The sequence below is a fragment of the Aulonocara stuartgranti genome (assembly GCF_965226115.1).
Source record: "Aulonocara stuartgranti genome assembly, chromosome: 11".
Classification (NCBI taxonomy): Eukaryota; Metazoa; Chordata; class Actinopteri; order Cichliformes; family Cichlidae; genus Aulonocara; species Aulonocara stuartgranti.
This window is the reverse complement of record NC_138947.1, coordinates 3,896,017-3,920,055: the sequence shown is the minus strand read 5'-3', so window position 1 is coordinate 3,920,055 and position 24,039 is coordinate 3,896,017. Positions and strand designations below refer to the sequence as shown.

The 24,039-nt window shown below is 40.0% G+C and overlaps 1 protein-coding gene across 3 annotated transcripts; it reads left to right on the top strand.

The window, feature by feature from the left end:
* The first annotated feature begins 11,953 nt into the window (after positions 1 to 11,953).
* On the top strand, positions 11,954 to 23,662 carry LOC309716742 (protein rapunzel-like). 3 transcript variants are annotated; one of them, XM_082550735.1, is made up of 3 exons: positions 11,954 to 12,170; positions 20,188 to 20,252; positions 20,382 to 23,662. In XM_082550735.1, the coding sequence occupies exon 3, from the start codon at positions 20,394 to 20,396 to the stop codon at positions 21,567 to 21,569; it is 1,176 nt and encodes a 391-aa protein (XP_082406861.1). In that variant the 5' UTR covers positions 11,954 to 12,170; positions 20,188 to 20,252; positions 20,382 to 20,393; the 3' UTR covers positions 21,570 to 23,662. The 3 variants fall into 3 exon arrangements, with proteins under 3 accessions (XP_082406861.1, XP_082406859.1, XP_082406860.1); XM_082550734.1 differs by lacking the exon at positions 11,954 to 12,170 and adding an exon at positions 16,030 to 16,309; XM_082550733.1 differs by lacking the exons at positions 20,188 to 20,252; positions 20,382 to 23,662 and adding an exon at positions 13,654 to 15,468 and having other exon boundaries at positions 12,000 to 12,170.
* Positions 23,663 to 24,039: the final 377 nt, after the last annotated feature.

Genomic DNA, 24,039 nt, shown 5'->3' with positions numbered 1-24,039 from the left:
ATGCATGCCATTAAAGAGTTCAGGTCTTAGGGGGTTAAGCTAAGATGTTAAGCTTGGCAGTGGTATCGACTTAATTTTTCAACTTTAAGTAAAACAAACAAACAGAAAAAACAGGTTTTAGATTGGGATTGTTTCTTGTTGGGCACATCTTGTACCTGTCACTGGTCTAAGATCTGCAGTCGTCATTTAATATGGATGAGAACTCAACTATAAATAGCCTTAAACCACAAACGTCTTCACTCTAAATCAAAATGCTGGAGAACAAAAACAAAACAAAGGAAAACATATCACAGACTTCCCCGTGATGCTAAACACTCCACCTGCTACCTCGCTGGCACAAAGCCTTTTTTGTCATTACAAATCCCAGACAAGTGACTAACTGTTTTACCACCTTTGATCTGGCGCTGAAAAAACAGAAAATGTGGAGCAGACGGGCGGATGGGTGTGCCAGACAACAGTGCAGCCCTCAAACACTCACAGACACAGAACCAGTCTCTGTGTGCAGACCACTGAAACGACAACACACAATAAAACAAACAACAAGCTTGCTAACGTTACACCTGTGTCTGCTGACGGTTAGGGGGTTAGGGTTAGACCGGTTTGTCTGTTGTTATTGTGCTCAATTTAAATTTAAAATAATCCAGTCATGTTATATTCCCTTTTTTGTTGTTTTCCTCTATGGTGGCTGGATTTGGATGTTAAAATTAACATGACCACCAGCAGTATTTAACATTTCCTTGGTTTTCTCCCCTGTGGAGAAATGGAAAGCAGATGCAGCCGGCACTGTAAGGCAGTGGATTCATTAGTGGTTGTGTGGGCTTTGCCTGGGTAACAACTATTGATCCAAGAGGCTCTTCTCCTGCATAAAAGGCTCTTGCTGTGGTAAACAGTCAATCCTGGCTGTCATTATGTGGAAGACGGAAAGCATCTGTTTACTGACCAGCTGGCATCTTGCAGCAGTCCGACTTGTAGTATTTTGTGGTTGAAAGGAGGTTAACGCAAGATTTTAAGAATGAAAGAGTGAAACATGGCGGGGAAATGGTGGTACTAGCGGTGGTTTGCAGACAGAGGGCGCTATCAACAAACAGATCTGAGGGTAACTCTGTTCCAAAAGCAGTCTGTTGCTGATTTCAAATAAATTGACCCATTTGTCGTTGTCCATTTACAGTTCAAAGCTTTTTATGTTTCAGTATCTGGTGAACATTTCATTTCTCTCACCATTTTAAACTGACTTTTACAATTTGAGATTAAAGTCGTCATGGATGATGACCCAAAGCCCAGCCTTAACGCCATGCTTTGGAAGCATGTACTAAATTATGCAAGTCAGTTACAATGGTTGCCCAGACTTTAGACCCCCCCCCCTTTTTTTTCTAAGAAAAACAACCAAACTACATGTTCAGTTAGCATATCACAGATGATGACTTATAGCAGGGCTCACAGGGTTAAGAGGAAATATTTGCAGACATTTCCCTTTTCTCTCCTGCTCCTACAGGCTGTGACTCATAAAGGGACTTTTAACAGCGGAAAGATGACTTTATAAAACAAAAAACCTTCATGGCGAAATTCCGGAAATAATAATTATAGAAACTTGAAAATAAGTTTACAAACCTCCCTAAACAAAAACTCTTCCCAGCATCCTCTAACACAGTCCTTTCCATCAGGCTGACTTTCCTCATCTCCAAGAGGAGATACCAGCCAATATCAATATTTCATAAACAAATGAAAGACTGGATGGAGGCTAACATCAGGCTGTCCCTGGAGGAGACAGTCAATCGATGGATGGTAGGATAGCGCTGTGAGGCGGTGTCTGCCAATCCTGTCCACGCAGGATAATGGTATTACCCATCAGTCCGAGTGGCCCATCGACCAGCCTGCTGCTCTCTGAGTGGACTAATTCAATAAAAAGCATTAAAACATTTGTTCAGTGGCACACCGACTGCAGGTCCGAACCCAGATCCAAGAACTGAGTTTTTTTTAATGGTGCTGCCAGGTTTGAGTTTCTGGCTATTAATGTTTTATCCATACTGACTGCAAAATGAAGGATCTGAATTCTGACCAGTAGGGGGCAGTGACTCTGGATGCAGTAAAAGTCTGGGTCTATAAAAGTCTGAGAAAACGATCCTACTTCTCTCTTCATTTTTGACTTCAGGACACATTTTTCTTATTTGTTTATGATCTCTGTGCTTTAGTTTAAAGTGTTCTTACTACCGTACGATATAACTTAGAAAATTATGGGCAGTGGTTGAGTGAAACTCATGAAAAAGCATGGGTACCTTCTGACTGTGACTAAGGTTGCATCGCTTGCTGTCTTCTGTCAGTTATCCAATTTGGCCATGGCAAAAAAAAAAAAAAAAGCTGAAGTCTAGGCTTCCACAAACTATTAGGACTCAAAACACGGGAAGTTAAATGAACACAGCGGCTTTATTGCTGGAAAAACCTCCATAAAATAAACCCATAAAAAACAAACCAAAACCCTGAACATGAGAATTACGAACTGAAACAATGGGAAACTAGAACTTAAACTAGACCACAAGAAAACAAACCTAGAACTGAGAACTAGGCATTTAGACAGGAACACAAGACAAGGAACTTTCAAAATAAAACAGGATACCGGCATGGAGACACGGACTTGACAAGGAGCGACGACTGACCGGAGAGACACAGGAGATGAATGAACACAGAAACACGGGTGACTCAACAAGAAACGAGGAACGCAGGAAAGGCCCGGAGAGGGAGACAGAGACTAAACAGGCTGAGATAAACACTAAGAGAGGGAGAACGAAGATCACTGAGACTAAAGAAAACCAAACCATGAACAACAATAATCAAAGAATATAATTCCAAAGTCGGAAACAGAAATACTGGGTCGCAGGCCCAGTACCATGAAAGCTAGTCAGTTTTATATAAAGAGTAAAGAGGGTCTGTCAGAAAAAGGCGTTCCAACAGATGTGATGAGTCAGTCAATAAATGCATAACTCCTAATTTTTGTTCTATTAACCTCTGTGTAGTGATACCAAATATCATGAGCAACATGGGCTATTCTATGAGTCTCAGTGGATCTCAAGGTATAGGATTCAACATAGAGGCCACATAAAGGTGGCATTTGACACATGCACAAAGGTACATCTAACCATGTAGGAATGCCATCCCACTTCTGTTACTTCAGGTAATATGCAGCTGCTAGCCACAGTTAGCCACATATTAGAAATGAACAGCTGTGAAGCTAGGACTCAAATACAGAATGGGTCATTTAGCAAAAGTTTATTTTCTCTCAAGCAGGAGGTATCTATCTATCTCTCTCTCTCTCTCTCTCTCTCTCTCTCTATCTATCCCTTCTGCAGCAACGGCCTCTTTAAAGGGCTGCAAGATGGCTGACTGCCAATGACCCAATCACAGCCTGAGAAATAAACAGTCTATAAAGAATGCTGCAAACCCCAAACACAAACATTTCAAATTAAAAGTACATAAATTTAATATGATATGCAAACAAAAGCAAACAAACAAACAAACAAACAAACAAAAACAACACAGTATGAAAGTTTTCAGAATTAAAAAAATATTCAGAAATTACCAAAATTACAAGCTTGTATTTTATTATTTACAATTAGATATTAAATAAGCTTCATCTGGAAAGAGGAATAAATAAGTGGTGCAACTTTCAAATATGTAAAGCTCATTAACAGAAGGCTTACACTTCTTGTATTCATAATATAGTTTATTTATAATATATCTTATCTTATATTACCTTTTTCGCTTGAATTATGTTTCTGTAACATGTTAGAAGATTTTTAGGTTTAGTATTTTAGTTGATGTTTGTTTGATAGTCGACACAGATTCACAAATTTTTCAGTTTATGAAAAAAATGTATGGGATGGTAACATCTCATGCCTGGAAAGTCTCATACCAACACTCATGCCAAGCAGGTTCAGTTTCAAAGTTTTCAGTTCAGTTTTATTTGTGTGCAAACTGTTGCCACAGCAACAGTCGCTCGCGCCACTCTGTAGATTAACCTAAAGACCCTGCAGTAATACAGCGAAAACCCCAACAATCAAACAATCCCCTTTGAGGAAGCAGGCGTTGGTATTACAATTATTTTTGTATGTTGTTTGTTACACAAGAATTCTTAGTGTTTTCCAACAATAAGTGTTTAAAAATCTCTGCATACAATTCCTGACTATACATTACTTCACTGTAGCGTTGTTGCAGCTTTTATGTGCATGTTTTAACATATTGTTGCAGCTTTGCAGCAATGTGTGATCAGTCACAGAGGTCTGACTTTTTTAGTGAAAGCTTGAGGACTGTGGAAATCTACTGAAAATCTAAAAGATTTCATCTTTACCGGTTTTATAGATCTGCAAAGGACTTTAAGAGTCTGAATGCATCTGGGGAATCCATCTGTCAGAAAACCTTTTAAATGGAAATCCACTGGGTGGTGAACACGTGTCTTGGCCATCTGCAATGCCTCAACATTTCCCTCCCGTCTTCCAACACTCTCTTTTCTCCTCTGATACCAGTCTCCCTCTGCAAGACCCCATGTTGTCTCACTCAAACCCCCAGCGTGTTGCAGTCTGAACTCCCCCCTTGTGCACTCATACAGAACCTCAGATTCCTTTCCTCCTCCTTTGCAGCAGGTCAGCGACCCTTTCAGTAATGAAGAATCTCAGAAAGTAAATCTGTTCTTTTGCTTTCACTCTGTGTTTCTGTTGCTGACTTACCTATGTTTGCTTAATTGTGATCTACAGCTCTTTAGCCATATGTCCCCTGATTGTTAAATACATAAGCTAACCCCCCAAAAGCTGGACAAGTTTTAAATCTTTTGAGAAACAAAGAAAAAAGGACACTTGTACAGAATGTACTTATCAGGAGGATACTGATAAGTACTGACTGTCAGTGTGGGGATTATATCATTTTATATAATTTTAATATCATGTTTATTCTCTTATATCCTTTTTTATTAAGCTTTGATTAGTGGCATTTGATTAAAACATTTATTCAATATATTACACATGTAGTTTCAATCATGTTATTACACATATTGCAAAAATGTGTTCATAAAAGAGTTGGCCTTCTGTCTGGTAAGAGGTTACAAGCTTTATCTGGTGAGGTGAGAGGTGAGACAGAGTGCAGTGAGGTCGAGACAGTTCGCCTGCATACACAGACAGTATATAGATTCATTTCTAGGGTAGAGTTAAGACATATTCTGCTTGTAACTACATTTTGTGCCTGCATAAGTAACAGTTTTTGTAGAATGTGTTTCTGATGTTCCAGAGATAAGCGAGAATAAGAAGATCAACAGGAAGCACCTGGGGTGGAGACGGAGAAAATGTCTCTTTGAGTGTGTGTGTCAAAGGTTGTCAGCAGAAGAGCTGTGGTTACTGTAACTTATGCATGTTGTGTATCTGCTTTGACACATGAGGGGGCATTATACCCTGACATATAAAAACATTTTAAGTATGCTTTTTTGGGGGATTTATGCTTAGGATTGTGATGGTGTATTTCCTCCACACATGTGTTTAATAAAATCATTGTTTTGACGCACTTGGACCAGCAGTCGTTTGTCTCACACCTCAATCATGAATCGGGACATCAGTAATTTGAAACATTTCTTGGATTAGTTGCTGGTTTTAATGTGCTGACAGAAAGCAGTAATGCTTTTATAGTTCTAAAGAAACTTTGATATTGACTAAAAAAAGCACATCCTCTTTCTTTTGCCAAATCTGTAACAGCAGTAGGTGAGTGTGGCTGTGCAGCATGATCATGAGAGAGGGGGGCGGTGAAGTTGTGTATCATGATCCCGAGGGAGTGGGAGGTAAATGAGTAAAAGCGTGAGAAAGGGGAAATGAAAAAGAGGAAAACCAGGAAATGCCACGTCACAGGGAGCTATTGCCTTCAGTGGGCTAATCCCTCACAAGCGAACTCAAATCCTCATGAGAAGACCAACAAATGCAGTGAATCAGATGCAGGAGCAGCCTTAATGGTTTAAGGGCCTCAGGGAAATACCAGCATGAAGACCTCCAGTTTTAGAATAACTGAAAAATCTGAATTCTTGATAACTGGTTCATGTGCCAGTTTACAACTCTACCCAAAAAAAAATCTGTTTAACTTTCATATGTATTTGTGTAACATTTAAGTTAATATAATGTTTGTCTCCTGAATTTTTTAGAACTGGTAAAAAAAAGAAATTTCTTTCCTCATAAATATATTAATTTGTTTTAATAAATCTGTAAGTTTTATTCTAATAAATCTTATTTTTGCCAGAATCATGCTAAAATATATTTTTAGGGCAGTGCAGTAGTTAGCATTGTTCTGTCACATGAAGATGGTCATGGGCTCAAATCCAATCTGGTGGGTCTTTCTGTGTTCTTGCTGCGTCGGAGTACTCTGGATTCCTGCCACAGTCCAAAGACTGCAGGCAGTAGGGTAAGGTTCATTAGTAATTTATTAGTGACTTGCTCATAGTTGCGTGTCATCGGCCGGTTGTGTGGCAAGCAGGAAGTGGACCTGAATGCTGGACTCTGCAAACAAACATGAACTGAAATCACAACTTTTCTGGCAGCTTTAACAAAACAGAAGGCAGAGCAGAGCTGCAGCACACTAACTGGAAAAACGAACATTGGCAGACAGAAGGGAACATAACATGAGGAGAGATCACAACAAGGGACTGAAGTAAAACTAAGGCCTTAAATACACACGAGGTAACCAGCAAACTGGAACACACCTGGGAACACAGGTAAACTGAACCTGACTAACGAGACAGAAAAAACAAAACTGAATGCTCACGAGACGGGAACTAACAGAATAAAACAGGAAGTAACACACACACATACACGTTATTAAAATCAAACATTTCAAATTTAGGATATTTTCTCATACATTGTGTGTTATCTGATACTTTTTTCTGATAAAATGGAAAGTTTGTTTTCCTCTCAGAAATTTGATTTTCTTTCTGATATATTCATGAAAAAAACTGGAGAAGACTTAGCAGACGATTCTTTTGCAGCGATCGTCTTTCCACTTTGTTAAAGCAGATTTTGAAGGAACAGTTTATTTTAGTTAGTGTGGGAGGGGATTCTGTAGCAATCACACTGTGGTTTCTTTAAGCAACAGTATAATTTAGGAGCCAGGCAGAGCATGGTGATGTGTAACCTCAACATTCAGGGAGGGGCTGGAAGAGTATAAATTGTCCCCCAGGCTTATTTATGCATCTGCAGAGAGATTAGTGACTTACCGTGGTAATTCTGTATTGAATTTCCTATCCTGTATGTTAGTTTCATTTTTAAGACCTCGAAGCTTTGACATGGAAAAATAACATATGATGTCTAATTGTCGTTTCCTTTCACAGCTCCAAACTGCAATACCTTTCAGAAGTCAGTGGAACCCAACAGGAGGCTATAATGACCAAAGTAACTATAAACCAACTACAGAACAAGTTTTTTGAGGTTTTCAGAGAATTAGTAGTAAAACTAAACGATTGAGTGAAATGCCGCAAGAAGTAATTGGATTTCCAATTTACATGGAGCTTGAAGGTGGTTTGGCTCAATTTGTAGAAGGGCAATTATTGACTTGAGGTGAATTTTCTTGCAATCAATACGCTGCCTACTTTCAGCCTGTGATTCCCCATCTATTTCCTTAAATCCAACCCGAGTTTGTATCGATCTGCTTGAGCAACAGATGGATTTTTATCAAGGAGGACAGCCAGACAGCCACCAGAGTCCCTGTTGTGCATACAGATTGTTGGTACGTGACTCAGACTGGGCAAAGTTCACTTGTGTTATGTAGTGATCCTGTAAAAACTGTACACACCAACTCAATAAAAAGAAGGCTGGGAATAGATCAGGGTTTGATTCCAACGTTTTGGTCCACTGAATGTGGTTATTGTTAATTATTAAAACTCAGATTAATCTGAGACACTACTCTCAAAGTAACAACTAAGTCTTTGTCCACATGGTTCAAGTTAAGCATATTATTACTATTGAAAATGAGCAAAGGGGAACTGGTAGCAGCTGGGTCGCTTTCATTTTCCATGAACATGAAGTGAGGAAGTACTTGTTCCTCTGTCCTTGCTCTCTCTTGACTTATTTAGACCAAAGAGATGCTTCAGTCTGTCTCTTTATGCCCGCTTCTCTGTGACCTGGAAGCATCTGGACCAGGGAGGGAAAACCCAACATTACTCAGAATGCAGACGTGAGCTCCAAAACCCACACTGGACACATTCCTGTGCAAATACAGTGTATGCTGACATTCTGGGCTGACTTCATCACAAAACCTCCCTGAAGGACATTTAGATAGAGAAATTTCAGGCATCTCTGAAATTCCAGGCTCAAGATGGTGTTTATATGTAAGTGTGTTTTAACCCAAACAAGCTGCATGCAAGGCGCAGGGAGCTGGTTGGCTGCTCAGTGCACTGCTTTGGCGAGGGGTGAAATATTTTAACAAATTTGATCTCTCAGGCACCACCATCACGTGCCATTAAAGTGATGATCCCTTTGAATTGTTGAATTAAATTATGCAGATGTCTTTGTATCACGGGTCAAATTCTCTGTTCATAAAAAACCCCAAAATAACAAAAACTCTCATTTAATTCTCCAGAATATTCTTTTTGCAATGAAGTCTCCAATAGTCTTTTCATAGAAGAACTTACTCTCTCCATCTCCGCTCGTTTTCAATGATCCAACCGCATTAAAACCCCTGAAATGTAGACACCATGGCAGACATAGCATGTCCAACATATCCAACATACCTGCTGTGAAATATATTTATATTTTCCTTTTCTATCCTCAGCTTTTTGGTGTGCTGCTACTTGCTCTGATAAGTAAATGAAAAGATCATTTTTGCATTGGACAAACAAAAGAGTTCAAACTAAAAAGGGGCACACACACTTTTTTTTATTTCCTTCTGACTTCTGATTTTTATTGTCCTCCTCTGTTTATCTTTAGTTTTATAATCTCCTTCATCATTTACCAGCACTGTAATGAGCAGTATAATGAGGTACCTAATTCATGTTATCTAACAGTTGTTCTAACAGAAGTTTTAAAAATTAGATTTTTTTCCTTTTTGTTTATCACCTTTAGTATAAATCACCTAAAACAAAACCTCCTGCTGGGCCGTAAATTGGCACCTGCCCATTCACCTTTTCCTCCAAACAGCTACCAATGACGGTTTCCACTATATATATTTTTTCTCCTTTAGTCAGTAACCACAAGACTTCGCAGACATCTCGGTGACTGAAAACCAGCTCGGCTGATCCTACTTTTCAGTGGCTTTGGAGGACTCAATAAAGACCAGTGTTACTAGGATTAGCTGATAAAGGAACAACCACTTAGTCTGAGATGTTTTAAGTATAGAGATGTTCAGTGTTAAAGGAAACAATGCCATCAGCTGTCCAAAGGATTAGGTGATTTTGAAATAGCTTTAGATATGAAAAACCTATTCTGCATGAGATTTTTCAAGAATTATTGCAGTGAGCCGATTGGGCAATCTGCTTACAGAGTTCATGCTGGTTTTTCAAACAGCATTTTAACTTGTTGGTTGTTGCTTTTCCTGATAAATCAATCATAATGAATCATTTGCAGTTACATCTGGCATTACGATCTCCAAATGAGTCTGGCTGGCTTTGACAGCAATAAGGTCATATTATGGTCTACGTGCATTTGTGGCATTGACTGTGTCTGTCTTTATTCACACATTACGTCACATAATGTGGGATGTAGCTCAACTATAACACAGTTCATTATGAGACATTATGGACAGTTTTAAATCGCTCATCTCTGTTTTTACTACACCGAGCTCTTCAAACAGCTAAACATATCCCTTCCTGTCATTCAAATACACACAGCGCAGAGAGAAAAGTTAAAAGGTGATAATCTGGACTCGAATCAACTTTCATTCTGCTGTTTCGTCCCTCTGGCAATATCTCACAATCAAACATCCATCTCACCAGGAAACACATTTCAAAGGACCTGTCTGCCCTGCCCACCTTTATTTTCCCACGGGAGTCAGCCAATGACGGTTACTAAATCCTGTCTTTCCCACTAAACAACTTTCTATTTATGAAGCAATCCTTCGACATACTGAGCTCATACTCTTGTGTGGATTTTCGGGACATGGTAGAAAATGGCCGTAAGCACCTTCTGTCTTTTTGATGTGAGTGAAGCACGTTTATCTTGAGGCATGTATTCAACATTTTCAGAGGTTTGCTTGTAGCTCTGCCAAAATGAAGTCTGAATTTCAAATTAAAAATCGTTGGCCATCTGTCTTGTTTGTATCGAGCCTGTGTCTGCACCTCTATCTATAGTTTAATATACATAATAGAAATCTTATCTTCTGAATAAGTGCTTTCTCTTGTCTCATAATTAGAGCTATTGATATTTTGAAACACTCAACCCTTCCCAGAAAATGCTGTGCATCTTCTGCCATGAGATGAACCAATGGAGCTGAAGAGACATCTTGTGGCGAGGAGAAAACACTTGTCATTGACCAAGGTCAAAATGATAAAACATGGCCATGCTTCCTTGAAAAAGACAGCCATTTATCATTTTAGCTTCCAGACATAAACAAACTCTGTGATTGGATAAGTCAAGGTAAGACAAAATGGTCATGAGCTTTGTTTAACATGCCATTAATGCATAATATACAATCTACACAAGCTTTTTACTTGTGTTTTGCTGATTCAAATATTATTCAGCAGCAGGCAATGAAGCGCAATAAGCCCAAGTTTGTACTTTCATTAAAAACAAAGGAAGGCACAACTTTCAAAGGACTTCTCATTACACAAAATCAGGAATGAGACTCCTAAGTCAGCTTTCCTAACATGCAGTGTAAAGAGATGAAACGGCCTCTTTCCCCTCAGCTGGCTGTCATTATCGCAAATATTTCAGCCATGTTTCCACCTGGCAAGCCTGAAACCACAAACAACAAAGGCCAAACTTTTCTACAAATTCAACACTTTCTATTGATGCTGGAGCCAGACTACCTTTAATAGGCCGTGTTGTTTGTTCACTTGAAAGTAAATGTCAGGACACAGTGCATGTGTGTGTGTGTTTGCTGATCATTTTCTTTGCCGGCTTAAAGAAAAGAAAAAGCAGCATCCGAGGTCTTCCAGCTGAGCGACGTCACGCTCAGGCATCTGCAGCGAATGTTTACCAGCATCAGTCTGTACCACCCATCACACCACATACTGTTGAGTCCCTGCGAAACCCACTCTCTGGTTTCCGATGGTCACAATTAGTTCAAGTGTGAGATGTGACAGAAGGACGACACAGGAACAAGGAAGCCCAGCTGACCAGCTTCAGTTTGTCACACATTGCAGTTTCTCCTCTTCCTCCTGCCTCTTTATCGTGCCTAAAGTGGCACAGATGACTGCTTTAGAAAGCACAAAGGCTCAGAGTGAACTCTGAATGTCAGAAACACAGACCGCCTGTCTGTAGTCTGCGCTGTGACGGACTGATTCTGAAAGTGCTGCCCCTGCAGGGCAAATGTCATCCCGATTTGTAAAGCTTGACTCCACAGAGCTGTAACTTTCTATTGCTAATAATCAGATTTAAAGTAAAGTAGGTCAACATTTATAAGATCACCTAGGAGTCTAGCTAACTTGCTCTGGATCCCAACTCGCTGGGAGAACAGAGAGCTCACTTTGGTTCTCAAGCATGCAGCGTCTCACACAAGTTGGGGGAGCCGGTGCAGTGGCCATGGCAACCTTGTTCGAGCCACAACAAGAGGGGTTTTGTGCTGGTGGGCCATGTAGTTGAGCCCTACTGTGACTGGCCTCCTTTTTAGTCTCTTTCACACTGCCTTTGTCTATCTTTGTCTCTCTTTCTCTTGCATTCATACTCACGCACACAAACCAGTATTTTTATTTTTTTATCTGTTCCCAGGGTGCTTGGTGTCCCTGCATAGGGGAGTGTTTACAGGATGTTATCTGTGTCAGCGCTGGTCTCTCATCCCTCTGAGTGGGTTATTTTATGGAATGCTGGAACAGGATAGAGGAGTTGCAAAGGGGGAGTGACAAGAGCCTAGACAGAGAGAGAGAGAGAGAGAGAGAGAGAGAGAGAGAGAGAGAGAGAGAGAGAGAGAGAGAGACTATATATATATCCTAAGGAGGCTGGTGCTCACAGGCACAGCTGGACTACTGGATAACTGGACTGCAGCCCATTGGACATTTAACTAAAAAGGTGAGTTTTTTCATTCTTTTCTAATTATTTGTTGAGAATCTTCATCATTTATCATTATTTTAAAGAAAGGAAGGAAGGAAGAAAGAGAAACTCATTGCCTATATCCATATAAACATTTACATTTTTCATTTCATGCTCTCAACATTAAATGAAATTTTTAACTGGAATGCCACAGGTAGAGTGAGTCTTTCAGAGGATGTGGGCACTTGAAAAACCACATCCTAAGTGCGACAGAGCCGTTAAGTCTCCGTCGCACTTAGAGGAAAAACCGGAGTTTGATCAAGTGCCTGTGTGGGACTCGCCTTTTTCTCCTCTCTTTCTCTCACCAAAATATGTTTGATGTCAAAGAAGACTTTTTGGTTTAACAAGGGAGGTTATTACCAAGTAATTACCAAGATGTTCAGTAAATACTTACTCCCTGTTTTTGTTTTCCTTCATTAGAATGGAATCTAAATCTGTTATTTAATTCCAAATTAAAATTTTGAAAAGTTAATTTTTGTTGCTTGTCATTTGATTCTCATAGAAATGCACAAAAAAATCTGTTGGTATGTTACCAAATGAAGTAAATCTAATTAGCACAGTGATAGGAAAGGCTGTAAAATGACACCACTGATCTCATCACTGCAGCAGTCACTGTGAGCTGATAAACTGTTGTTACATATAAACTTGTATTTTTGTGGTTTTTTACACAAAAGTAAATCCTCACAAATATTACATCTGGGTGCATTCAATTAAACTGAGGCTGTAATGAGGAGGGAAATGTGGTTGTATTACTGAACAAGTGCACTGGTGGGGGATTTTCTTCTCTCAGTCTTGGGTGTGCCTTTTTCTGAGCTCCAGGGAACTAGAAATTAGTTAGCTCATCTCTTTTGGGTATTTTACATAGAAAAATATAGAATCATCATCGAAGTAAATCCCCTTTTTTACCCATATTGTGAACATCTGTGTTTGCTTTGGTTCTTGGCTATTGTTAGAGAAGTAAAAATGACATCCCAAAAGGCCAGCACTGCAGTGTTGCACAATATGTCCACGTCATAATTCATGAGTACACATACCATATTTGACATCTGTTCTGTTTTACCATCCATGACTCGTTTGTGTACTTAATTTTTTTTTTTTTTTTTTTTTGGACCTATGTCAATGCCACCAGGACTTAAAAACGAGTCCCTGTCATTAACTCGTGCTCTGAGGGCGCGGCCTGAAACTGGATGCCTACATGTGCTGACATGACCTGCTGTTTGCTTTTATTGTAGAGTTTGTTTGTCAGGAACATGTTCTTAGAGAACCTATTCCTGAGACTGCAAACACTCTCCTACACAGGAGCACCATGCATGCTGAGAAAGGATTGAAAAAGACAGAGAGAGACTTTATGTTACTTATATTTGCTAAAATAAAGAAAAAGCTGAGCCATATTTTATCTGAAATGCTAAAAAGTCTCAAATCAATGAACTTCACAAGGGTTTCGTGTTTCTTCTCCTTTCAGGCACCAGCAAAGCCTTTGGAAATCCTTTTAGATTAGTTACTGTGAAACATATAGTTCAAAGATGAACAGTGTGGCAGACTGGCTCGTGAACAACAGGGACAAGATAGAGAAAGGTGTGGAGATCATGGGGCAAGCCTCTGAGGTGCTAGCTGCCACTGTGGGCCAGTTACACCCCGTCTTGGAGGCCGTGTTTGTGGCCTCAGCCGAGCTGCTCAGCAACCCGGACAGCAAAGAGGCTCGCTACTTAACTCAACAATTCGAGATGGTGAACCAGAAACTTGAAGGAATCCAAGATGAGATTGATAAACTTGCCCTGGAGCTGCAGAGGACGTCGATGAACAAGCAAAACTTTGATCGAGAGGCACAGATGATCAGCCAGTATGAGAAGTTTCAGGTCTTTGTCAACGCCAAGCCAAAGTTCAAGGAGAAAAAGATGGAGAAATTCATCAGCCATTATGAGAGCACCGATATGGATTTAAACTTGGATGCCCTCTACAATTCTGTCACTGGGGAGAACACCTCAGGAGACCCTATGCTGGAAACTGTAGTTAATACAGAGCAGAGAAGCAGAAGAGCAGTGGAGGACTTCTGTGCTCGACTGAAGAAGCTTTTTGTGGTTGGCATTATCGCTGTCATGGGTTATGCTGCCCTCAAGGAAGGAGGAGTTGGGGAGGAGATGGTGAAGAAGTGGCAAGGACGAATGGAGGAAGTGGAAAAGCGAATGAAAGCAGCTGTGGATGACTGTACAGAGAACTTTGCCACACAAGCCAAGGTGGACATAGAGCATCTAGTTCAGGAGAACCCGGGCACTGCCGACCAGAACTTCACCAACACCATCTTGGATGCTCTTGCTAAGAAATACGACTGGGTGAACTGGTCCATCAGGGCCTTTAATGACCGGGAGCGCATTTTCTTTTTTAACTGGCTAGCTGGAAAGAAGTACCATGGAAGTGGGGGAGCCAACTGGTTTGACCTTTTGACCAAGAACAAGATCAAGATTGTGGTCTCTTTCTGTGTCAACCCCAAGCCTATTAACAAGAGTCAGATCCAGGAGAAGATTGAGCAGGAGAAGTTGAAGGGGAACATGATGGCAGTTGCTCTGTCTTTGAACAAAAGCTTCCCCAACTGCCTGGTCCATGCTGTCAGCCATTACAAGGCAGTGGTGCAGTCCACCAACTTCCAAGAGGATTGTTACTACTTTGGAAAACACAAACGAGCGTACTTGTGCATTCATCCTGAGTAGGCCAATGAAAAATGTAATGTGTACCTTCTTATTGATGAATTTATGAATGTCTTTATCAGAGACTTGAAAATATCTCCATTCAATATAGAAATGTATTCCTAAATCTTGCCTCTGTTGATGTGTAATCAGCTCTGTCTGGGTTTTGCTATGTGACCCATTGTCTAATGCAACAATTTATATTCTTATATGTGTAGCTTTGAGGTGAGAAAATTCAGAGCCAGATGTGTCCATGCCAGCTTTGTCTTAGCATTAGGGTCGTGAATCTGTTCCCACTGAATATTAGCCTGCTAAGGGTGGATGACTGAGAAATATGTGTTTGTGAGCTTTCAGAGATTTTAAGATTATATGTGAAAATCTACCCTTGGAAAAATGCTGGCTTTGGATGTTCTGAAGATGACATTCGTGACTATCAAAACTGGGTTTGGATGGGATTATTAGTCAGCGACTTGGTTCTGAATAAAAAAAATATTAAAGAGGTGTTCAACAATTAAAAGAATAGTTCTACATTTGGGGGAAATGTGTATATTTGCTTGCTTAGCCTTCGATTTCTATATTAAAAATCAAAAGAGAAATCCGTCCATTCATTTTCTTCTGCTTGTCCCTTGGGCCTACCTCAGCTGTCACAGGTGAGGGCCAAGGTAACATGGATCACCGCTATATCAGACAGAGATATATTCATGCTGAGAACCACTTAGAGTCACAATTATGTGTACTGTGGAAGGAAGCCAAAGCACTCATGAAGGCTTTAAGAATGATTTAAGTTCACATTAGAGCAGTAGAGCTCGTCTAATCTCAACAAAACAATCAAACAAACAAAAAATAACCACTTAAAAAAATTCAGGTGCCCTGTTATAAAAAGATAAGATAACCTTTGTTAGTCATACAGGTGGAATTTTTTTTGTTTTGTGTGTGCACAAATGACTAATACTGTGGTAGATAGTGCCATTAATATTACCCACTCTCCAAATAAAAGCCTATTTTTAAAAAAATCAAATATTTTGCTGTGTTTGGTGCTGTGTGGGAAACCTTTCACATACGATTAATGTTTTACTTTCATCCTTAATAAACTAAAATTACGGATATTTTGTCATCCTTTGTTATCGTCGTTACTCTCTTATTTAAAGGGTCGTGTTGCGTTCAAACGAACTCAGTCAGATTAGCTCTTTAACGGTTATAATGCTGTAATAACATGCCTTTGTTTATTAGATGGGTGGAGGCCGATCTGTATACAATATCAACTACAGACTATTATGCTCACAACTGATTTTCCCTCCACCACCCAGGATTTTTTCTTTTTTCTTGTACTTCTTCTGGGTTTGACTGGGTGTGTCTGCTCTCTGTAACATGAGAGCCACATGACCAATAGGAAGGCAAACAGTCTGGAAGTTAGAGTTCTTCCGCAAACTATATGAGGTGAGTCCGTTTCTCTTGAAAATGTTTCATAGTGGACAGGCACATTTTAACTGCGTGTGAGCAGAGACATTATAAGGGTCCTGTGGCGGTAGTGTTAGTGCTGATGAGTGGAGGATCGATTCAGCTTAATCGACTTCATGCCACTCTCGTTACATAATCGAGCTGTTTTTTTTAAACCCGCTTTTTGTTCACTGCTGTTAAAAGTCCTCGTATATTTTGTTAACGCGGGTTGTTTTAATAAAGCGGAGTGGGTGATTAGACGAATCTGCAAAATTTAATGCAGTTCAGGCAAAACTTTTATGGGCGTTGGTTGCCAGATCTGGTGCCACCGCTTTACTTTTTCCAGGAAGTGCTTGTTTTTTTAATCCACTGACGCGGCTGCGCTGTAACGCAAACCTAATCTGTGGTGTGAAGCTGCTGTGTTTGTTTGTTTCTCTGCCCATCAGATGTAAAACGATACAATTACAACCCTCGCGCGCGGACTGATCGATACTTCATCCATTAAGAGAGCGCATTTAACAGAGCGTTAAGTTTTTTCCCTGCTCAGTGGTCAGACTGAGTGGTCAGCTGTCAGATGGAGGGTTTGTTCTACTGTCCAGATGAAGCTGGCACTAAAGTCAGTGCAGATAGCGCATGCGCGTTGTGCGTTTCTTGCCACTGCACAGATCCTCATATAAATTTGCCATTGGCATATCACAGTGTTTAAATTCTGCACAGTAATAATAGATGAGAAGAAAACCGTCACCCTGGCTGATATTTTTATTATATTGCTCTTTGAGACCGTATCAACGCATAAGCAGCATATTATTGGTCAGTTCAGTCCTGAGCTGACAGAGCCAAAGCTTACGCCTCTCCAGTGGGTCACACACAACTGAAAGGTCATCATAGTATTAATGTAATACAAAAAAGATAAAGACACTTTTATAATGTTTGCTGATTTGTAGAATATACTGTATTTACCCTCCTCTTTGGTCTTTGAGTACTTAAAAAGGAAAATTCATGTTTGTATAACTGTGAACAACTTAAAGATACCTGAAATGTAACTAAATAACCCAAAAATCACAGAAATCATTTTGCATTTTCTTTAGATTTTTAGTGTAAACGCTTGATCTGAAAAGCCCTGGAGTTAGAAAATATACTGGTCAAATAGGAGCAGCAGAAGAATGACTAAAACAGCATCTAAATGGCAGTACACAGACTGCGGTGTGCATCTCTGTTATGTGAGCCGCAGCAGCTCTTTGTCTATGAAAATGTGATTTCTTTAAGCACTTTTATGTTTGAAGCATCTGCGTGGAGGTGTTTCATGCACTCAGACTGCAGTTACAAAACCCACGAGACCCCGAGAAGTAGCGAAACCGAGAGATAACATCAGTGGAAACATTTTTTATGCTTAAATCAAATGAGATGCAGTAACTGGAAATGCTCTAAACCCCTGCTGGAATTTCCTACTTTGCTGTTTTTCTTAATTTTTAGAACAAAATTGCACAAATATAACATCCTACATATGTTATATTTGAGAAACAGCCAAGTGAACAGCCTTCCCGTTTCCTCTTTGCTTTCTGGGTTGCTGAACATATCATATCCTTTATATCACTTTTTTTGTTGAAGAGGTTTGTGTTTGTTTATTCACAGGTGTGACACTTTGAGGATAGAGTTCTTGTGGAGAGTTAGATGAAATTAATCATATTTCTCCATAAATATGAAGCAACTGATTAGCTTAGTTTGTCATAAAGACTGGTAAACAACATGTCTGGCCCTTTCCCAAAGAATTCTTGGCCGGGAGCAGTGACTTTGACTCCAGGCCAAAATGTAGCCAATAAAACATAGCTAAACCCCAAATTCTTTTGCGTTTAAGTTTTTGTATAAATTAATCAAACAAGATGAACATTTACTGGGCACTTTATTAAGTACAAGTGTAAAAATCTAATGCAATCCAGTGCAACAGCTTTCCCCTCAAATAAAGATTGAATGTGTTCAGTATTTGCTGACATTGTCAAAAAGGCAATATGTCTTTTTTTATATATTACTTAGGTTATAGTCAGAGATGATTACATCTAAGTTTCTTTCATTTCCACCACCCTCTGTGCTGGTTATAACGTTGTTTTATTGTGAGAGGATAGCTTCTTATCTGCATCCTGCCAAGAAAAACGTAGGTGTGTTTTCAAAAAAGGCCAAACTATTCCTTTAATCTGTGTTCAGATTTGCTAAATTCTGATCACCTGTCTAGACATCCTTCGTGCTGGTGTCTGATAGCTGCAGAGGTGTGAGATGCATCAGCCTGAGAAATGGTGCTATCTACTGCAGTTTAGCCACATAACCCCCCCTGGGACAGACTTGACCTCAGCAGAAAGATAAATGAACCTACAGATTATTTTCCATTGTCTTGTTGCCGTGGTAACTTGCTGAGTTTCACTGGAAAACGCACCCTCGCCCAGCAAGTTTAACCTCTTTACGCTTAATCACTTCCCACGCCTGCTGCTCTGATATCGACTGAGGAGAAACAGCACTGCTGCTTCTCACTCAGCTCCAAATGAAACACACCATGTGAACAAGACCAGAAAGCTGAACTGAAGAGTGTGACGGCAGATTCTTTACCGAGAGCTGCAAAATAAACAGTCACAGTGGACTGTTTTTTTTCCACACAAATGAAAGTTTCTCCCAAAATTGCACATTTCCAGATTTGCACCAAGGACATGTCTGAACATGCCCAGGAAATCAGTTAGTGTTGCTCATGCTGTGAGTCCTGGAATTTGGAAATGTTCAGACTAAGACTTTCCAAGTTCAACAGGGATCCGGTTTTTAGGCTGAAATGAAGGGAAAACTTTTTCCCCCTGCATATCAATAAATGCACAGCATGCTTTAATTTGTGGAAGGGTTATTGCCATCTTGAATTTAACCCTTGATTTTACTTGCTTGATTAGCTTTAGGAAAAGTTCACTGCTTCGACAACGTTAGTCCTGCATGTAGAAAAGTGAAGCCCATCCAATATATGAGACTAAAGGATTCTTTACAAGCCCTCATATGTCTGTCATGACCTGTTTCACTTCTATAAACCCAGAGCATCGAGCACACACACCTTATGTGTGTCGGTTAGCAGCTTTGGTGCTATGGCCATTTTTAACGCTTTGGAAATGACAGACTTTCACTACTCAAAGTGAAGCTTTCAGAAATATCACACCGTCTTCCTTTCGTTCAGCTTTTATGGGAACTGATCTGTTGCCAGAAGCTCATGAACTGTCCTGACTTCACGTGTTACACTTTTAGAGACTTCCTGATAATTTTGGCCTTGAGTTTTCAGTTTTTCCAGACATGTTTTCAGTCTTTATGTTAAGCTAAGTTGCTGGCTACAGCTTCAGTATAATGTTGAATCTATTTTATAATTTAACCCTTTGCAAAAAAGGCAACAAAATAATGGATTTCAAACTCTTTCGGCATTTAATTGTACTTTTAACTTGGAAAACAGCCCATTGAACAGTGTGACTTAAAGAGGAGATAGTTGCATTTAACAGTCCAAGTACATAATTTAGTTCCACATGCTTTTATTCTCTGCAAGTTTGCCATGGTAAGCATGTGAGCTCTGTGTTTCTCCGTTAGGCTTGGCTTGGCGTGGCTTGAAACCAGTCAGTGCTCCTCCATGTTGTCTTTGCATAATAGTCACTCTGTTGAGGAATAGCTGTTTAAGTTGAATGTAAATGTAAATGTTGAGCAGGTACATTTTACCTCCCAGCGGTTAACATATGAATAACATGCAGCAGTTCAGCCCATACCAGTCCTCCGTCATTACTGAACTCTCTTGGCATTGTTGAGTCATTGCTCATTGGGTGTGACTAGCAGCCAGCACTGAAGCTCACTTGGCTGTTTCTCTCTTTCCTTATCAGTGTTTGCTGCGTAGTAAGAAGCACAAGGCCTACAGTCTACAGTCCAACAACACTGGAACAGAGCTGTAAGTAGAGTTAGAAGACCAAAAACCGACCCCTCAATCTCTGTTTTACTTTGACTGTTGTTAATATTACAAGAGGATCAGTTCTGACTGTTTCTAAGAATGTGATTGTTTTTCTTCGGTCTGAGACAGACGTCAGCAAAGATGGCAAATCCACTACAGAAGCTTGTGTCTGAGAAAAAGGACATGGTGGAGACAGTGATGGAAGTGTTTGAGCAAGGAGCTGAAGTGGTGGCCAGCATCGCCGGTGACCTCTTCCCCGTCTTCTCCATCGCAGCCCCGATTGTCAGGCTGGCTCTGGACAACGTGGAGAGCAAAGAGGCCGCATTCATGAAGGAGCAGTTTCAGAAGGTCAGAGATCGGCTGGATGTAGTGTCTGAGGAGCTTCAGCGGATCAACGAGGAGATCAAGAAGAGCGGAGTGGATTCTACGTACTTCCCCGTTGAGGAAAACATTACTAATCAGTTCAGGAAGTACATGGACATCCTCAACGCCAAACCTAAGTTCCGGGAAGTGAAGAAGAAGCTCTTCCTGGAGCATTTCGCCAAGACCGGAGGCGACAAAAATATTAACACCCTATACAACGTTGTGATGGGAGAAAGTTTCTCTGGGGAACCTTTGCTCGAGATCATCCTTAACTATGAGGAGAAAAATCGCCGGGTGATGGAAGACTTTTGCGCCCGTCTGAAGAAGCTCTTCTGCATTGCGCTCATTGCACTGCTGGGCCACGCTGCTCTGAAAGGATATGACGAGGAGGACGATCTTCTGAAAGAGTGGGGTGAGAAGATGAAGGCTGTCCAGGGTAAAATGAACGCTGTCATTGAAGACTGCATCGTCAGCTTCCCTAAACAAGCTGAAGAAGACTCCCGACGACTGGTGAGAGATCAGCAAGATTTAACCAACCAACAGCTAGCTGATGCTATGGTAGAGAAGCTAAAGAAGAAGTATGACTGGGTGGGCTGGTCTGTGCGTATATTTAAATCTCCTTCAGGCCTGTTTGTCAACAAGAGGGATTTCCAATGCGCAACGGGAAAGAACCGCTTCCAAGTGCCTTCATCGGATGAGAAACTGAACGTATGGGTGTCCTACAGCTCCTCGCCTGAGCCTGTGGACAAGAGCCACATCCAACAGCTGATCCAGTCTCAGAAGAAACTCACAGTGGTTGGGGTCGCTGAGTTCCTGTTCGAGAAGTTACCCGGCGACTGTGTGGTTCACACAATCAAATCCACCAAAGACCTGGCCTGCTCGTGGAGCTTCGAAGATGAACTTCACTACTGGGAGGAGCACAAAAACTTCTACGTCTGTGTTCACTCAGCTTGATGTTTTAGACACTGAACAAAACTCCAAAAGTCGCTCATTCTGTGTTTGTGTTTGTTTGTGTACCACATCATCATTTCTGCACAGATAATTGGTGCACCTTCATCTTTAACCTTCATCTTGGTTGCTCCTCTGGGCAGTTATTTTGAAGCCCTTATCTAAATGAATGGGTACAAAGCCAGATTATTTGCTTCAGTGGTCATTAGAAGATAAAAAGACGTTTCTTTCAAAAGAACGGTTAAAGTGATTTGTTCTCAGCAGTTATGCTTCTACTAATGAAAAGTTTGATAATGTTACAACTCATTTAATTGCTCAGTCTGGAGTGACGACACAATCAGTCGCTGTTCATCTCACCAGCACACGGAACAGACATTTTGCATATATAAAAGGAGAAGACATGTTTAAACAGTTACAGTGGTCATGAATATGGCTAATATGTTTCCCAGGTGTTGATTAGGGTCAAAACATCTGCAGTCTTTGCCATTAAGGAATTTCATAGACTTTCATAGGTTTGTATTCACGATTCTTGTAGTACCAGTGTCTGATATTATACAGTATATGCCTTCCCAAACTGCACTTCCACAATCATTTTTTTATGCTGAAATGTTCTTTTTTCTGACATTTATCCACAAGAAGTTCACATAAACTAGACTGGAGAAAAGGCACAAAGAATTGTGAAAACAAAAATACAGAGAAATGAAACAGCAAACATGGTGGTTGATCCACGGCTGAAATGTAGTGGAGCGTGATGTTCCACAGTTCAGGTTCATGATTGTGCTTAAATTGTGTTGTGGGAGGCATATTTTTTTGTTATCTAGTAAAGCTATAGGTAAGTGTGCCATTTTCCTTTTTTTCCTGCTAACTCCAAGCATAACGATAATAAGTGTGGTATATGTGTCACCTAAAAAAGCTAAAAAGTTTTTTAAACATTATTTTGGGACAAAATTCCCAAACTCAGGAAGTATTTTCTTGCTTTCCCTTGACCACAGAAATGAATCCTGAGGCTGTCATCCTGTTCAGAGAGAAAGGTTTCAAAATAGCCCAAATGTGCCTGAAGGCGTTGCTAAGGTGGCTGCAGAGTAGTAAGACTTTTTCCAGCGTTGACCAAACACAACTGAGCTTTGTTTCTTTCTCAAGACAGATACAAGTGCTCACCTCTTGGCTTACTTTGCATTAGTGTAAATTGTATCATTTTTTATGAAAGTTGTGGGTTTGAAAATTTTTACAGAAACTTTGCCAGGAGCTAATCAGCTAATATTTTCCACTGTTATGAAATTTGGGAGGACGTGGGACTTTGTTGTTACGGTTCATCTGTCACAGAGAGATTGTGCTGGTGCTGATAAGTGCTGACGTCGCCCTGTTGAGGACATCTACACCAAAGCATTTGAGAGAAAATGATTCCAGGCAGAGAGACTGAAATGGAAACTATTCTTGTTCTCAGTTGGTGAAATAATACGGTAATAAATGTCTTCACTTGAAGCTGTACAGCACACAGCACAAGAGCTCACAAAAGAAAAGGGCTCAGTTTTTATCCACACACCCTGTTACTGACATGCTGAGGTGCTGTTTTGTTTACAGACAGGTGCCTAAAATATTCTTGTGTCACAATTTTGCCTGTGAGGTTGTGCAACATAAACTGGAAGTTTGAACGTACTCAAAACCCGACCTTCACTTTGTTGAGGGTATAAACAGTTTTGGGTTTTTTTTTTGTGAGATCAATCTTGGGTTTGGGATATGAAATTAATAGATTTTTATTTAGATTTTAATACATAAATTGTATAATCTGACCACTATATGGACTCTACTTTATAAGGACAGTAGCAGCTGCTCATAGTTTTCCACACCACTATAACCAATCTGTGTTTCTTCTGTTTCTTTATTATTTTATGTTATTATATAAGTCTAATAAATTCTACTAATTATCAATAAAATTGTATGCAACACCGATTTGAATATAAAAATGATTGACAGAAAATTCTTATGTTGCACATCTGTGTCATATTATTTCCATACAGTGTTTTGAGGAAATTAGTGTCTCAGATCAAATTTTATGCACAAAAAGCACTGAATGTAATAAAGCTTCCAAGTAAACATAATCATGCATCTTTTCTTTGTTTATCTGAATTAATTTCTTGCAGTTGCAGTTTGCGTGTTCGTTATAAGATCCAAACTGTTTCTAACTGGAAAATGTTTTAATCTGGGATCGTTTTGGCTAATTAGTGTTAAGTTCTACAAAATAATTCAAGACCTGATTTACTACTAAAACAAAAAACATTATTTATTGACTCCAATGTTGTCAAGACATTTATTCATCAGAATATGTGTCTGTTACTCAAACTTTCTATATTTTTATTGAATACTTTGCTGATTCTTGAGGGTGAAATCTCACTCAAAATCTCAATTAAAAAGTCAGCATCAGCAGCAGAGTGGCTCCAGCTGACACTGGTACTTCAGCGGTCATTCGTACTGCATT

Bases quoted from the DNA above. Each gene is read 5' to 3' on its own strand.
- LOC309716742 (XM_082550733.1), top strand. From the start codon at position 13,715: ATGAACAGTGTGGCAGACTGGCTCGTGAACAACAGGGACAAGATAGAG.